The following is a 16,917-nucleotide window of genomic DNA, read 5'->3' on the forward strand; positions in this document are numbered from 1 at the left end:
TGTAAATTTTGGATAATAATAGTAAAAAGATTTGAAAATAAAAGAAAAAGAAAAAGGGTCTTGACATGAAATGTTGACTGCTGAGTTCCTCGGATAGTGAGTGTGTATCTGTGTGTGTGTTAGTTAGTTACTCTGGATTCCAGAGTTTGCAGTCACTCATCTCAATAAAAAGAGAAGTAACTAGACCTTCCCTGGCAGTCAGGTTCAGACAACAGGCGAGGGAATCTGAAGAAATTACAGCAGACACTCTATTCACTCTGCTTCTAACGTTTATACAATTTAACTGCCAATCATACCAGAGGAAAAAGTTTATTAGAAATATAAACATGGTCTAAATCAATCCACAGTTTTAAATATACTCAAGATCAACACAAGCTCCAAACAGTTTTGTGACCAAACCAGAGGGCTAGTTAACAATTTTTTTTAGTTCTTAACCTTGCCGTTTCTTTAGCATTCTTGCCTGATTTTTTTATATGAGGCAGAGTTGCTAGCTAGCTGCTCAACTCAGCACGGGTGGAAGAAAGGAGCCGGCCGGATTCGAACCTGGGACCACATGACTCCAAGGGCAGTGCAGGTGCCACCGCACCAGCGGCCGGCTCCTACTCAACATCTGCAGTGGGTTCAGTCCTCAGTACAATCGCCAGGATAGTTTATAAAACAGTCAACAACTAGAATTAGAGCCAATGCTTAAATAGGTTTGCTGTGGTATGGATTTAAATATAAAACATTATAAACTAAAGCTGATAACATTACAATATGGGTTTAGCTTAAATTCCTTTACAAGATAACAATGTGTACAAACAGCTGTTTAATTCCGTGTATTAGTTATATATTTTAAGTATAATTAAAGCAGTATTTTTGATAACTAAAATCCTGTGACATGGTCTTACACCTGAAAGATTTAGGTTTCTTTCCCCTCCTTCGCTGCCTAACGTGCTTTAGTACTTTTAGAATTTTTGTTACTGTTTTACGAGTGTTCCTTTTGCAGGTTCAGACAGAAGACGTGACAAAAGGACAAACTCTCTCCCAGTAACAGCACGATGAGGGACGTCCAGGCAGTGACTGACCACCCGCAGCTTCCAGGTGCACTGGTGAGGCATCGGGAACGTGGCCACCCACACAAAGGCTAATTCAGCAAGTCATGTACCAAGAAGGCACTCCAGCAGCAGAGTATTAAATTTAATCCAAGGCAATTGAACTGACATTTCACATCAGCATCATAAAACAACGCCCTTTCTACTGCCAATCCTAAACTGGAGGTCTCCCAATGTCCACTATGGCTTTTGCGGTGTGGCAATTAAACAAGTTATTCCCGGTTGTGCCTGGGCGACATTCCTCCATTGAAAATGTTGCCATAACAATTGGTAGATACCATGAAGTCCATAAATACCTGGTACACCCCAAGGCAGTGGGTTACTCTTTCAGAAGACCAAGTTTTCTCAAAGCATCTTTGTGGTCCTTGTTGGTGGGCCCTGGTGTGACCGCTTGCACGTTCAGTCCTTTGGGCGGAGATTTGGCCGAGATGTGGCGTATTCTTATTGGGAAAAATTTCCCAGACGGCTTCTCGGATGGCACTTTATCCAGAGGGGCTCCGTGCCTGGCGGACAGATCGGCCTCTGAGCAGATCGACATGGGCCTTGGTTTAGAGACTTTGTTCTGACCCGGAACACCGGCAGCGCCAGCGATGGAGCCACCCCATGTCAGGTCAGGGTACGGGTTCACCTGGTTATCACCGGATGCACCAAACCGCTTCAGGCTGCTGGATTTGCTGGACCCCAGTGGCCAGTGTGGTAAGCTGATATTTCTCACGTGGCCTTCATTTAAATTTGTGGATCTTTTGACACTGGGCAATGTTTTGCTGGTGCCAGCACTCAGGGCAGTGTTGGATGGCGTCAGATGTTGGCTGGGTAGAATGTTCTCATTGGGGGCACTAAACCTCTTCAAGTAGTTTGATTTGGCATCTGGGAGCTGCCAGTGTAGCCTTTTCCCATTATCTTGGCCCTTGCTTGGTTTCTCAGCTGCCAGCCTCACGCCAGGACCCGCAGCGCTGGCAACTGGGTGGCTGGTATCAACACACAGCCCTCTCGGAATGTGATACTTGCTCTGCGTCACATCTGTCTCTGGGTGACTGTCTTCCTCCTCGCTGCCCCCTGTGCCCAGCTGACCATTGGCTGTTTTCGTGAAATCCGAATTGCTCCACTTCCAGCTGTCTCCCTCCGATAGCAACCCCAGTTTGGCCAAAGCCTCCATCCGGATCTGCTGTGCCTCACCCTCATTGACACCCTCCTTGGACGCCCCGTTGCTTCGCTGAGCATCTTTCGACCCTTTCAGAAGACCTAGAGGATGGAGCCCAATATCACTTTTCTTGGGGAAGCTTTTCAGGATGATGTTGGGGGGAAGTTTCCCGGGTTTCGGAGCTGTCGGAGGGCCCAACTTCACCTTGTCATTCCTGGATTCCACCGACAGATGAACTGGTGTAGGGAGGGACCTTTGCCAAACTTCTTCAGTGCTGGACTCCAGGCCAGTGCTGTCACCACTAGGCTGCGAGCTGTACTTGGGAAGAGAACTCAATCCAGAATTTGCCTCTGCCGCCTGCGGGGCCGGTGAATTGCTGCTGTGCTCTTGGAGCGGTGAAACTGCTCGTGGAAACTTTCCAGCAGCCTCTGTTCGGGAACAAACAAGATTGTTAGAAATGCTCCGATAATTACAGATTGTGAATTAAAACTCTACAAGTCTAAGTTTAACTATCATTCAACTGCAGATGAATACAACCGACCGAAACAACGAAACAATTCAAAAGCACAAATCCTAACGTAACAGCTGAAAAGTAATTATTGTCACGCCTCGTCACACACTCATTGGCCACTGCATTAGGAACCTCCTGTACCTAATAAAGTGGCCACTGAGTGTATGCTTGTGGTCTTCTGCTGCTGTAGCCCATGCACATCAAGGTTCGACGTCTTATGCATTCAGAGATGCTCTTCTGCACACCACTGTTGTAATGTGGTTATTTGAGTTACTGTCAGCTTGAACCAGTGTGGCCATTCTCCTCGGACCTCTCTCACCAAGAAAGTGTTTTCATCCACAGAACTGCAGCTCACTGGATTTTTTTTTTGTTTTTCACACCATTCTCTGTAAACTCTGGTGACTGTTGTGTGTGAGAATCCCAGGAGATCTGCTGTTTCTGAGATACTCAAACCACCCCATCTGGCACCAACAGTCATCATCACTTAGATCAAGTCACTCTCTTCCTCATTCTGATGTTTTGTCTGAGCAATAACAAAACCTCTCGGCCTTGCCTGCATGCTTTTCTGCATTGAGTTGCTGCCACACAATTGGTTGATTGGGTATTTGTATTAACAAGCAGGCGTAAGGACTTCTGGTGAGGCATGAGGCAAGATGACAGCACAGCACTGAGTGCTGACGTACAGTCCTCCTTTTGCACGTTCTTTAGGGCTCATAGACGGTCTTAATACAAGATTGAGTTGGAAAAAGATCTAACTAAAGACATGACCTCAAAAAAAGATGGAAATTCAACCAGGAAACAAGATACCAGCAGACGACACCAAGCTAGCGATTCATCTGAGGAAATAGCTATGCTAATTAAGCAAACAATTGCAAAGGAGATGGAATCGCTGCAAGAAACGGTAGCCCGCATGTTAAAGGAGTCGCTGGAAAAGGCTCTCGACCCCATACAGAAGCATATGGCAGAGAGTGGCAACATTCTCCGGTTGTTAAAGGAGCAAGCGGACACTCATGCAAAAAAATTTAGCATGGTCTTCAACAAAATAGACAACATTCAGGTTTCCTTACGCAAGAATGAGAAAGTTACTAACTCCTGTCTCGCGGAGGTGTCTAAGAAGAAGCTAAACGACTTGGAGGACGGATCCAGGAGAAACAATGTGTGGCTGGTCAACTTACCGACAGACACTGAGGGGACGACTCAAGAGGTTACCCTCCAGGAGATGCTGCCTAATTGGATTCCAGCGCTCAAGATTTCCCACAGCACTCCACTGGAGATCGATAGAGCACATAGGATCTTTTCCAACAACACCTCAAGACCGCGGACCATGGTTTTTAGGCTTCTACGGTACACCGACTGGCAACTATCCTGGAGAGTGTGAGGAAAGCCAAACCTACTCTCCCTGATGGCACCCAGCTGCAGTTCTTTGCCGACTACAGCCCCGGCACGATGCAGGAACGGCAGGGATACAAGGAGATCCGCGCTAAACTTCAACAGAAGGGGATCGACTCATTCCTCATATATCCAGCGATCTTGAGAGTGAATATCAAGGGCATGAAGATGTTGTTTAACTCGGCAGAGGAAGCGAGAGAAGTTCTGAAATTATCGGTGCTGGGAGATATGGAAGAAGACCGTGGGCAAAGTCCACACGCCCCTTGGGAGGAGATTGAACTGCATTAAGAGCTCGGACCAGCCTGAATGCGCAATCCAACAGGGACGGGCAAGTTAACATTCTAGGTGTGAAGTTTTCTGGTTATTCCTTCATCGGAAAGTCATTCGTTGCACCTTTGTATTTAGTTAATTAAGGGGCCAATTTGTTTCTGACTATTGCAGGTCAGAGTTTTAAGATAATGGCTCAGTTAACTTGCTAGTACAAAGATAACATGGTAAGGTGATATAAGTCCACTGTGACGACAAACCAAGTTATCAGACGATTGATGCTAATGAGAGCGATAAGGGAGACAATGGAGAAATGTTTAAAATGTTAATGAGAGAGGAGAGAGAGATAACGGAAAAGAAGCACAATTCAGAATATTGACAGGCCGGTTGCTTTGAACCTGAACTGTTTGAAGTTTGATGGACAAGCGATACCCCAGCAGGGGGATAAAAAGAACAGGTTCGCTAAGGCACGGGACACACCACGAGATCACGAGATAATGAGACCTTGGAAGAGCGGTGTGCCCCCACAAGTTGGTGCAAGTTTGGAGGTCCGGTTCACAGGAACCGACCATAGACTCACAGGGTGTAAAGGTACCATCGGCAGGAACCTGATGTGTGTGTCCGCCCTTGCCTGGGTGCCGGGTTCACCACGGAAGAACGGTCATATCCGGAACGGAGGGGTCACAGTCGATGACCACAGCGGGATAGGAGACATAAAAGGGTCCGCCCGAAACCAACTGCGAAGAACATCAAAGGTCTGCCTGAATCAAATTTGCATCCCCCCCCCACCCTCTCTCTCTCTCTCTCCAACGGCACAACAGCGATTATTGCGAACTGTACTAAGCTGAACTGAACTCTGTGTCACTTAAGACTGATCATTTTACCCCTAGACTGCGATAGAGCTTGGTTTGATCCCTATTACCCTAGTTCTGTGTACATGTGTGTATTATCATTGTTAACCTGTTGCATTTATATCCTTACAATTAGAGTACTGTGTTACTTATTTCTCTAATAAAACTTTATTAGTTCCTAGTAATCCAGACTCCAACGAGCGGTCCATTTCTGCTGGTTTGGCAACCCAGTTATGGGGTACGTAACACCGCCTATATTTATACTTTTTATCTTTTACTTTCTAAGATGATATTCAATATACCCAAATGTCATACTTCATCAAGAATGAAGCTGAAAAACAGCAGATTGTTCTGATTCTGAATAACTTTAGTTGTACATGTTCACCTCGGGTTATGTCTCCAGTAGACCTGTTTTCGTTCCTGGGTGCCAGATAAGACGTCACTGGTGCCATCGCTAAGCGACGGTCTATTAAAGCAACAGTTTCTTGCAAGTGAGATGTCGGGGTCTTGATTATGTGGTATATTACATTTGAGATGGAAATGGTTTTAATTATATAGTCTGTCCAGGTTTTTTTTGCTTGTCTCTTTGATATGATTGTCTATGAGAACTGCTTTGCCTTTCTAATTTGTTGGTGCTGGGGCGGGGGGGTTATTGTTTAGTGTCTGACATTGCTAAGTGACACTCACAGATGTTACAAAGCAAAGGTTTGAATGGAAGGGGTAATGGGGGGGGTGGGAAGGGGGTAACTCAGGGCTCCACCACTAACTTACAACAACAGATTCAGGGGAAGATGAGCAACACAGATAAATTAGAAAATCTTACTATCGTATAAAATAGGAATGCTTTGTCTGTGTATGCACTACTATTCAGTTGGTTGGTGGAGGGGAGGGGAATGGGGGGAGAGAGGTGGGGAGGGGGAATAGTGATGAAGGTTGGGTGGTGGTTGTCAAAATGTAATTAGCAGCTGGTTGTATTGAATGTAATTTGTTGGTGTTGCAATAAAAAATTAGTAATAAAAAAACAAGCAGGCGTAGAGGTGTCCCTAATAAAGTGGCCACTCAGTGTGGTTTCGACAATAGTTTGGTTGTTGTTATTCACGTACGTTCTATCAAATGATTCAGTAAGGTAACAAGCAGGATTAAAAGTGGTTAAGGCGTTCATCTAGTGATTTGAAGGTCGCTAGTTCGAGCCTCGGCTGAGGCAGCGTGTGTGTCCTTGAGCAAGGCACTTAACCACACATTGCTCTGCAACGACACAGGTGCCAAGCTGTATGGATCCTAATGCCCTTCCCTTGGACAACAATCGGTGGCGTGGAGGGGGGAGACTTGCAGCGGGGGCAACTGCTGGTCTTCCATACAACCTTGCCCAGGCCTACGCCCTGGAAGCCTTCCAAGGCACAAATTCATGGTCTCATGAGACTAACAGATGCCTATAAAGGATTAAAAAAAGCAGGATGTTATGCAATTCACCCACAACTAAGAGCACAGCCCTTTATAAGCAAACTTGTAGTGGAGTGAAGTTGACAAATGAACAAGAACCTGTTTTAAAATATTCTGAATACTTTCAATCATTGCTTCTGTCACTGGAATTGAGATCACCTGCTGAATTATTCAAACATCAATGGTCTTATTGTCTGTTTTCACTGCGCTTTCTCTGTAACTTTAATACTTCATTCTGCTCTTGTACGTTTGCCCTTGTATTAGCCCAGGGAGAATGAATGGCATACAAGTCTTTCTCTGCACCTCGACTATAATCCTCCAAGAGGACCACACCCTTGTCGGAGGGTTTGGAGGCTTGCGTGCTTCAATGACCCCGAGAGCCATGTTGGCTGGAGTCAGGGCTTTATGCTTTGGTGGGGTCACCCATGCCAAACAGGTCAAAGGGAAGAGGCCAGACTAAGAGTGGTCCACCGATGCTCTGGGTTTGGGGGTTCAGCTGACCCTGACTGGTCAAATAAAACAACAATGAAGGACCCTTCTTTATCTGTGTGCAACAGTATGGACAATCAGAGATGGAGGACCTTCGTTGCTGCTCTGAACACGCCTGCATAACAAGCAGTGAGTGGCAATGATAAACCAATTTACCTATTAGCCTGTTATGGCAGGCTCTGCCTGGCTTTTGGGATATTGTCCACCCCAAAAGGGGCAGAGGCGTGCAAGACATGGGCAGGGCAGATCTCTCAGTTGTCAGATGGGTGGCAGTGCTCGGTTGAGGGAGAGCGACAGGGATTGGTTGAAAGTTTGAGTAGGCAGGCTGGTGACGGTGTTAGAACTGTCAGGTTCAATACACACCATAGTGACAGCTGCCAGTTATCTGAAAGAGGGGGAAAAGTTTTCAGTATATTTTCTCTGGCTAGGGGGATGCAGCTAAATTGCTTGCAGTGCCAGGGGGATCATTTCAGAGAATCAGCCCCTTCCTCAGTTGTTCAGCTGATCAGAGAGGGGTCGGGAAACTTAGTGGAGGCCCAGTGGGGGAACGGCTTGGGGTCTCTGGGGAAGCACGTTCCCAGCAATGTACCAATGAACTTCCGAAAGGAAAAGACCCTATTCCTGAAGGCTTAGAGGGACTACGCCCCAGGGTGTTGTTATGGATAGAGGGAAGCGATGCTAAAGCCACCCTCGACAGCGGGACGCAGGTCAAGTTGTTGTACAGTTCGTTTGACAACCGGTGTCTGAAGCATTTACCCTTGAGTAAGCACACTGGAGATTTGGGGTACCAGTGCTAGTAATTATCCAGAAGACGATGATTGGTTAGTGCCCCTGGAGTTCATGGGGGCATTGTCTGGGCACCCAGCGCGTTGAGCTGCTTCTGAGGGCATGTGTAGCAGCCTTGAGCTGGTACCGAATTTAAACGAGACCCAGCGGTGGTACGGCCTGGGGGAAGTAGCTGAGGGTGAGACCCTCTTAGTAGACGCTCCGAACTACCATGAGGGAGGGGAGTTGACTGCTGAAGACATCTTGGTGAGAGAGAGGTTGCAGCGATTGGACCCTGGGGCCGTGGAAGACGTAGGCAGCATGTGTGTGGATTATAGGATGTGGCTTAATGTGCTGGATCTGAGGAGTGGTTGCCAGGTCCCGATGAGTGAGGCTGATGAGGAGAAGATGGCTGTTATTGGTTCCCTAGGATTCTTCCGATCCAAAAAGATGCCCAAGGGCATATCCGGAGCCCCTGCATCCTTCCCGTGGGGCATGAGGAAGACCATGGGGCAAGTGAAGGTGTGTGGAGTTTTAGCGTATGTGGATGGCCGCCAAGACCTTGGATTCGCCTGGGGGGATTGTGATGTGAGGCGAGTGGCGAAGCCCGGGCGACAAAGAGTTAAAGAATTAAAACTTTCTTTGGACGAGTGGCAGGTCTAGAGAAAAAGGCAGTTTGGGGAAAAGCGACCGAAGCAAAGCATAAAATGTGGAGTTGCTGGAACAGACGGTGGTGGACCTGGGGATGGAAACCCAGGTCGTCAAACGGAATTCCAAGTCGACACTGCGGTCATGTACTGAGGAATTAATCCAGAGAGACGAAACAATGACCCACCTTCGAAAGGATCAGCAGAAACTCAAGACATCAATCCAGAAAAGATTGGAAGACCTACAAGTTGGGGAAGACCAAGGAAGCTGGCTGACTAAGGCCAACAGAAAACCGAGAGCCCAGAGAGGGGAGTTTGACTACACTTCCCAGGAGGTGAAGCAATTGAGGACAGATCTCGGAAAAGAGAAGCGGACGCTTGAAAGGAACCTGAAGATGACTATCGGCAGTTTAAGTGAAGTGGAAAAACTGAAAGTTGACCTGGAAGAAGTCATCAGGAAGAAAAAACTGGAGGCTGAACATCCCTTAACTGCTGCTTTTCAGGTCAGGGTGGAAGAAGTTGGTGGGGTAACTGCGTCCCAGATGGAGATGGCCAAGAAGCGTAAGTCAGAACTACTGAGGCTGGGCCAAGAGTTGGAGGAGTCCAAGAAGAAGCTGAAGTCTCGACCGCAGGAGGCTGAAGAGACTGCAGAGGCAGCCCCGCCTAAATGCTTCAGTTTGGAGAAACTCAAACAGCAGCTACCGATCGAGGGAATGAGGAAGAATACGGAATCGAGGGATGATGTGCCGGACATGTGGTACATGCTGCCTTTCGCTAACTTCCCCGTGATTGAGGAAGAGACCTTTGGCCCTTCTCACACTGAGTCAGGTGTAGTGGGGAGGGCTAGCTGTGGGTAGTCTGAGTTACGGCAGGACAAGGAAGGAAAAAAATCGGGGCCCCAGACACGGGACAGGGGGCTCCGAGTTGCAGTGGAGGCATGAGTGAGGGATTGAGAGAGGATTTGGCAAGCAGACCCAAGGTATCCCCCATAGTGTCCGAGCCTTAAGGGTTTAGGTGAGGGGGTAGCGAGGTCTCGGAGGATTAGGAAGCTCTCAGATAGGTTGGCCTATGTAGCGCCTGTGGACGGGCGTAAGGTCCACTGCTTTGGGAGCAATATCACTGTGTGTACCTGGATTGGGTTTTTGTGCCTGCAGGCCTAGTTGGCAAGTTATTTAGAAGTCATGAGGACGTGACTTTATTTGGTGGGGGGAGAGTGTAAGAGGTTTCTTCTTTTATGTTACTGCGCTGGCTGATTAAAATGGCTTCTTTGTTATGTTAACTGCTGAGAAAGTTCTCTTGCCAGCAGCTTGTTTGGGTGTTGTTTGGGTTATATTATTGATACGAGAGCGAACGAACCAATTGGGATAGATGTTATTTTTCTAGTGTGTCTGTAAGTTATTGTGATGCGTGGGTTTTGGGGGAGAAGGCACGATGGACAGAGAGAGAATGGACAAGGTGCTGTGAGCTGGCTAACGGGGTCGGACCCCAAGCAGGAGTCCGAGGTCCAGGATCTTCGGCGAGGAAAGTGGAGACGGAGACAGACTCGTGCGGAGCATCTGGTCCACCACCGTGGTTGGTCCCAGGCGGCGGGTCAAAGTGGTCAGAGGGGATCGAATGGTGAAGAGAGGATCGTTACTAGAGCTCCAACTGTTGTGCACGAAGAGATTGAACTTTGATAAGTGTGGCGCCTTTTATTTTCCTTTTATATTTTATTCTCTATTAATTATATAGTTCCAGTAATATCTATAAACTGTAATTCATTTAATCACAGCAGGCTGAGGGTGGCAGACACCAACAGAATCAACAAACTCATTCGTAAGGCCAGTGATATTGTGGGGATGGAACTGGACTCTCTGACGGTGGTGTCTGAAAAGAGGATGCTGTCCAAGTTGCATGCCATCTTGGACAATGTCTCCCATCCACTACATAATGTACTGGGTGGGCACAGGAGTACATTCAGCCAGAGACTCATTCCACCGAGATGCAACACAGAGCGTCATAGGAAGTCATTCCTGCCTGTGGCCATCAAACTTTACAACCCTTCCCTTGGAGGGTCAGACATCCTGAGCCAATAGGCTGGTCCTGGACTTATTTCATAATTTACATATTACTATTTAACTATTTATGGGGCTATTACTATTTATTATTTATGGAGCAACTGTAACGAAAACCAATTTCCCCCGTGTCAATAAAGTATGACTATGACTATGTATCCAGTGTATTGTCTGTTATGTGGGCGGGGTGGGGTACATCACACAGCATCCACACAAACTTAATTACCCAGTTTGGCGGGGCCGAAGGCTGTTTCCCTAGACGACAGCGAGTTGAGCGACCCTGAGGTCTGCCGGGGGGCTACATACTGCGTGGAAAGATGCCTTTCTGCCCAACTCATATGCTGACCACAGCATTCTCCCTGTTAGGCAGTTGCCCACATTCAGCACATAACCCCCTAAAGTCCCTCCCCTCCATATACCTATCCATATTCCACTTAAGCTTGCGATTCCTACCAGCTGCGATCACTTCCTCCGGCAGCTCATCCCGGGTACTCACCTCTGTGCAAAGCAGTCACCTCGCAGGTCTCTTTTGAACCTCACCCCTCTTGCCTGGTGCCTGTGCCCTGCAGCTTTGGAATCTCCAACCCTGACTGCCCACTTTATCCACAGGCCCCCGTGAGGTCAGCCCTCATTCTCCCGAGCTCCAGGGAGTGAAGACCCAACAAGGCTAACCCAGTACACAGGCCTCACCAATGACTTATAAACTGCAACATAATGCCTCCTGGTTTCAAACTCAGTACCCTGACTGATGAAGGCCAGCATGCTAAATGACTTCTTCACCACCTTGCCCAGAAAACTTCAATTATTTCTCCTAGTTCATTCCCCAAGAGGAACTGGTAAACTCGTACTCCTGTTCAATGCAACTCACCACCAGTGAGCTTCCGATTTAACAATCTACAAACACCAGGAATAATTTGAATGAAATTATTCCTTATTTCAATGTATCTTTTGTTTTGCCGAATTTATTAATTGTACAATTTCTCTATAATTCTATTATATCATTTTGTTGTTGTTCCTCTCTGCACCCTGTGGTGCATCGGGTGGCAACTTTACCATTTCTTTAGCGTTTCTGTCCGTGTTTTTACGAGGCCGAGTTTCTAGCTTGATGCTCAACCCAACACGGATGGAAAGCATGCAAGGAGCCGGCCAGATTTGAACCCAGGACCACTTGCCTCAATACCACCAGCTGGCCAATAATATAATACACTATTCTATAATAATGGCAGGTTGTGGGGAGATGGCAGAGGAATGGGGTTGAGGGGGAAAATAAATCAACCATGATCATATAGCGAAGCAGACACGATGGACCAAATGGCCGAATTCTGCTCCTATATTTTATGGTCATTTAGTAGTTGGGGAACTCCTACTCAGCACAGTGGCTGAGATTCATTATTGCCATTCATTCTTTAGCGTTGAAAGTGTTAACCAGTGAAAATTCACACTGTTAGTTAACCTGAAATAAGGTAATCTTCAGAAGCGCAACAAGGAAAAAACACCATCAACAGTAGTGACCAGGACAGTGAGAGGCCTCTGAATGGAAGTGTTGGTCAATGGTGTTGGGGACTTAGGGAAGAAAAGGTCAGGTAATGGGTCACTGGGAAATGAATTATTTTACAGGCACACAACTTCCCTTTGCATCAGGGAGGACTAATTCCCCTAGGCACTGAAGAAATTGAACAGTCTGCTTCTTTCTCCAGTGCTCAGCAGGAAAACACTACCTTGTGGCCAAATGACCCAAACTTAGCTATGGACTCGCTGCCGTCACGAACTGGGTTGGACACTTCCAATCAACGTAGCAACTTGCAGAAGAGCTCCACTGATTGAAAGGGCCTTGACCCAAAATCCTGTTAATCCCCCTCCATAGGTGATACCTGACCTGCTGAGTTCCTCCGGCATTTTGTGTGGGTTACAGAAGAGCGCCCAAGTTTATCGTCTCCAATTACTACCATCAGTGAGGAGGCACAGGAGCCAGAAGGCCCACACTCAGTGCTTCAGGAACAGCTCTCTCCCCTCTGCCATCAGATTCCTGAAAGTCCATGAACACCACCTCACTGGTTTTGTTCTCTTTTTGCATGACTTGTATAATTCATTTAACATATACACTCAGTAGCCACTTTATTTGGTACCTCCTGTACACCTGCTCATTAATGATATTAAATATTAAAATTCTGCACATTAAATATCTAATCAGCCAATCATGTGGCAGCAACACAATATATAAAAGCAAGCAGACATGGTCAAGAGGTTCAGTTGTTGTTCAGACAAACATCAGAATGGGGAAGAAATGTGACCTAAGTGAGTTTGACCATGGAATGATAGTTGGTGCCAGACAGGGTGGTTTGAGTATCTCAGAAACTGCTGATCTCCTGGGATTTTCACACACAACAGTCTCTAGGGTTTACCAAGGATGGTGCAAGAAACAAAATAAAACACCCTGCGTGCAGCAGTTCTGAGAGCAAAAGTGGCCTGCTAATGAGAGAGGTCAGAGGAGAATAACCAGACTGCTTCAACCTGATGGGAAGGTGACAGTAAGTCAAATAACCATGTGTTACAACCATATGCAGAAGAGCATCTCTGAAGGCACAACGTGTTGAATCTTGAAGTAGATGTGCTATAGCAGCAGAAGACTACACCGGGCTCCCTTCCGTTACCAAATGAAGAGGCTGCTGGCTGGATTTCTTATTATCATCTGTATTATACTTCATGTACTGCTGCCACAAAACAACAAACTTCACGTCGTGCCAGTGATAACAAACCTCATTCTGATCTCCAAGCAAAGCCTTACCTGCAGTTTGGAAATAGGGGTTTTCAGGAAGAGGTGGGGGGTGATTCCCATTTTCAGCGGATACAGTTTCAGTTTCTTCCAACTCTTCCACATACAAGGAATCAATCGTCTCTTCAAGGAACATCAAACATTCCTTCTCTTCCACTGAAAGGTCTTTCCAAGAATCATCACTCTGTTAACAGAAAATATAGACATTTAGCTCACTGGTCTGAGTCAAAGGAGGTAAAATTTTATTTATTTATTTAGTTATTGAGATACAATGTGAAATTGGCCCCTCCAGTCCTTCAAGCCACACCGCCCAGCAATCCACAATTTAATCCCAGCCTAACTGTGGGACAATTCACAATGACAAATTAACCTGCCAACTGCTACGCCTTTGACCACGCGGTCACAGGGAGAAGGTACAAACTCCTGACAGGCAGCTGTGGGAATCGAACCTAGGTTGTCTGTACTGTATTGCGTTGTCCCGCCCCAGAATTCACCCAGATGGGCAACTGATGAGGCTTGAAATTTTGCAAGTCGTGAATCAGAAATACTTCCCCAGTCTGATCAAGCTGGCTTAACACACAACCAACCTCGCACACCACTCCGTAGATTCTGACTACACTTCTCACAGCCTTGGTAAAGCTGCAAACATATGGATACTGTGCAAAAGCCTTTATATATAGCCCTAGCTAGATACATGTCTGTCAGACTTTTGCACAGTATGGTAAACAAAGACCCCACCCATCCCAGACATTCTCTCTTAGAAGCATAGAAACCTTACAGCACAATACAGGCCCTTCGGCCCACAAAGCTGTGCCAAACATGTCCTCACCTTTGAGCTACCTAGGCTTACCCATAGCCCTCTATTTTTCTAAGCTCCTTGTATCTATCCAGGAGTCTCTTAAAAGACCCTATCGTTTCCGCCTTCATCACCGCCAGCAGCCCATTCCACGCACTCACCACTCTCTGCGTTAAAAAACTTACCCCTGACATCTCCTCTTTACCTACTTCCAAGAACCTTAAAACTGTGCCCTCTCGTGTTAGCCATTTCAGCCTTGGGAAAAAGCCTCTGACTATCCACACGATCAATGCCTCTCATTATCTTGTACACCTCTATCAGGTCACCTCTCATCCTCCTTCGCTCCAAGGAGAAAAGGCCGAGTTCGCTCAACCTATTCACATAAAGCATGCTCCCCAATCCAGGCAACATCCTTGTAAATCTCCTTTGCACCCTTTTTATGGTTTCCACGTCCTTCCTGTAGTGAGGCAACCAGAACTGAGCACAGTACTCCAAGTGGGGTCTGATCAGGGTCCTATATAGCTGCAACATTACCTCTCAGCTCTTAAACTCAATCCCACTATTGATGAAGACCAATGCACCATACGCCTTCTTAACCACAGAGTCAACCTGTGAAGCAGCTTTGAGTGTCCTTTGGGCTCGGACCCCAAGATCCCTCTGATCCTCCATGGCCAAGAGTCTTACCATTAATGCTATATTCTGCTATCATATTTGCCCTACAATATTCTGCCATCAATTTTGACTTACCTATATTCTGCCATTATACATTATTTGACATACCTTCTCCCCTCTTTAACTGGGCCTGAAAGCAGATACCACCAGTTGCAAGGACAGCTTCTACCCTGCTGTTAGAAAATTACTAAATGGTGCTCTGGTACGATAAGGTTCCCACCTCATGATGATCTTGCACCTTATTGTGTATCTGCACTGCACTTTGCATAACTGTGACACTTCATTCCACATTCTGCTGTTGATTTCCCTTGTACTGTGTCAGCGAACTCTTGCAATAAATTGATGTGTATGACAGGAAGACAGACAGGTTTGTCCACAGTACTTTGGTGCACATGACAAAATTAAACCAATTTACCCACCTCTGAATAACTTGCCTGAGCCATCACTCAGACTTAAATATTGCCCCTCAGCACAAAAGTTGAGCAGAACTCAGATTTTTACTTATTGAAACACAGCACAGAATAGACCCTTCTGGTTCTTCGAGTCTCATGGCCTAGAAACCCCTGATTTAATCCTAGCCTAATCATGGGACAATTTACAATGACCAATTAACCTACCAACTGGTACGTCTTTGGATTATGGGAGGAAATGCACACGAAAGCATATAAATGCAGGGAGAACATACAAACTCCTTACAAGCTGGAATTGAACCCGGGTCGCTGGTACTATAAAACGTTGTGCTAACCATTATGTTACCGTGTCTCCCCTGTATCCAACTTTACCCTTTGCGATTGAAATGATCCTTAAATTCCTTTCCTGCTCTTTGTCTCACTGGCCTCAGACTCCCTCAAACAAGAGGACAAACTGAAATGCCTCACATTCACCTCTCTGAACTATGTCCAATTTATCAATGCCAGCAACATCAAGTCCACCCCTCCTGATGGCAAGGACAAGAATATGCCCGCAAATTAGAAGAGAACGGAGAACTATATTCATATAGATAATATTCATGGACTAGCATAGCAGCTAGGAGGCCACTTGGTCCATCTAGTGTGCACTGCCCTTTTGAAACGAGATCCCAGCAGCCCCAGTACCTCATACCCTGCAGCCCCCTTCCTCCAAGGACTGATCTCACCCCCTGTTGTTGCTGATTAACTTGACTCTGAAAACTCATACTTGTGCACAAATAAAATATGATTAAGGAACAAAAACAGCTCAGCCCCAGAACCAAAATGTTCTGAAGTTTGAACAAAGAAATGGCTTATTTTTAAAAATACAGCTATTCACTTGTTGGATACAGGTATTGACCAATTGGTAACTTTGTGAAAGCTCAAATTCCTTACTTGCACGATCAATCACACAACGGTAATACCAGTATAAATAACCAATAGAATATACACATTAAAGGCCAATAATACTTCAGTAAAGTAACTGACCCAGGAGTCCTTTGTTTACATCCTTATTTTGTTTTGGTATGACAAATGACTCCGTTCCCCTGCTGTGCAAAGGGAATCTACGTTCTTCAAAGACTGCACACTATCTGTAAACTATCCTTGCGTGGACATTATCTTAACCCTTGTCATGCTGCAGCTTCCACAAAGGAGTCCAGATGCTGTCAGAGTGCACAGAGCAGCGGACAGCAGTTTCAACCAAACTGTAGCTCTTTGAAACAACAGATGTCCAGACAACTTCCACATCATTTTAATTTCTTAATTTTAATGTCATTTCTGAAATGTGGCAAACAAGGTTAAAAAAAATTGTATCGATCTGGTATTGCTGGAATTTCAGTCAATGCTTCCAGGGAGTTAGTTTTACATTAGTTCTAAGTCTATTTCCACAGCTCCCTGAAATTTGCACATGTAGGGTGGATAAAGCAGACAGCGTGCCTTAAGTACAAAGCAGAAAATTGAGAAGTTGTGTTGCAGTTTTGTAAGACTTTGGTTGGGCGAGAATTGGAGTATCAGCTGCGGCTCTGGTCTGCACGTTACAGAAAAAATGCGGAGGTTTTGGAGAGGGTGCAGAAAAGGT

The 16,917-nt window shown here is 46.1% G+C and overlaps 1 protein-coding gene across 2 annotated transcripts in view; it reads right to left on the minus strand.

Moving 5' to 3' along the window:
* Window positions 1-259: 259 nt before the first annotated feature.
* Window positions 260-16,917, minus strand: part of LOC140209563 (uncharacterized) — a 39,174-nt gene continuing 22,516 nt past the window's right edge. For both annotated transcript variants that reach the window (XM_072277829.1, XM_072277830.1), the window contains exons 3-4: window positions 13,434-13,605; window positions 260-2,663 (exon numbers count right to left, since the gene is read on the minus strand). In XM_072277829.1, coding sequence (XP_072133930.1) covers window positions 1,414-2,663; window positions 13,434-13,605 — 1,422 coding nt within the window. In that variant the 3' untranslated portion in view covers window positions 260-1,413. The remainder of the gene's footprint in view (window positions 2,664-13,433; window positions 13,606-16,917) is intronic.

This window comes from Mobula birostris, chromosome 14 (assembly GCF_030028105.1).
Source record: "Mobula birostris isolate sMobBir1 chromosome 14, sMobBir1.hap1, whole genome shotgun sequence".
Taxonomy (NCBI): Eukaryota; Metazoa; Chordata; class Chondrichthyes; order Myliobatiformes; family Myliobatidae; genus Mobula; species Mobula birostris.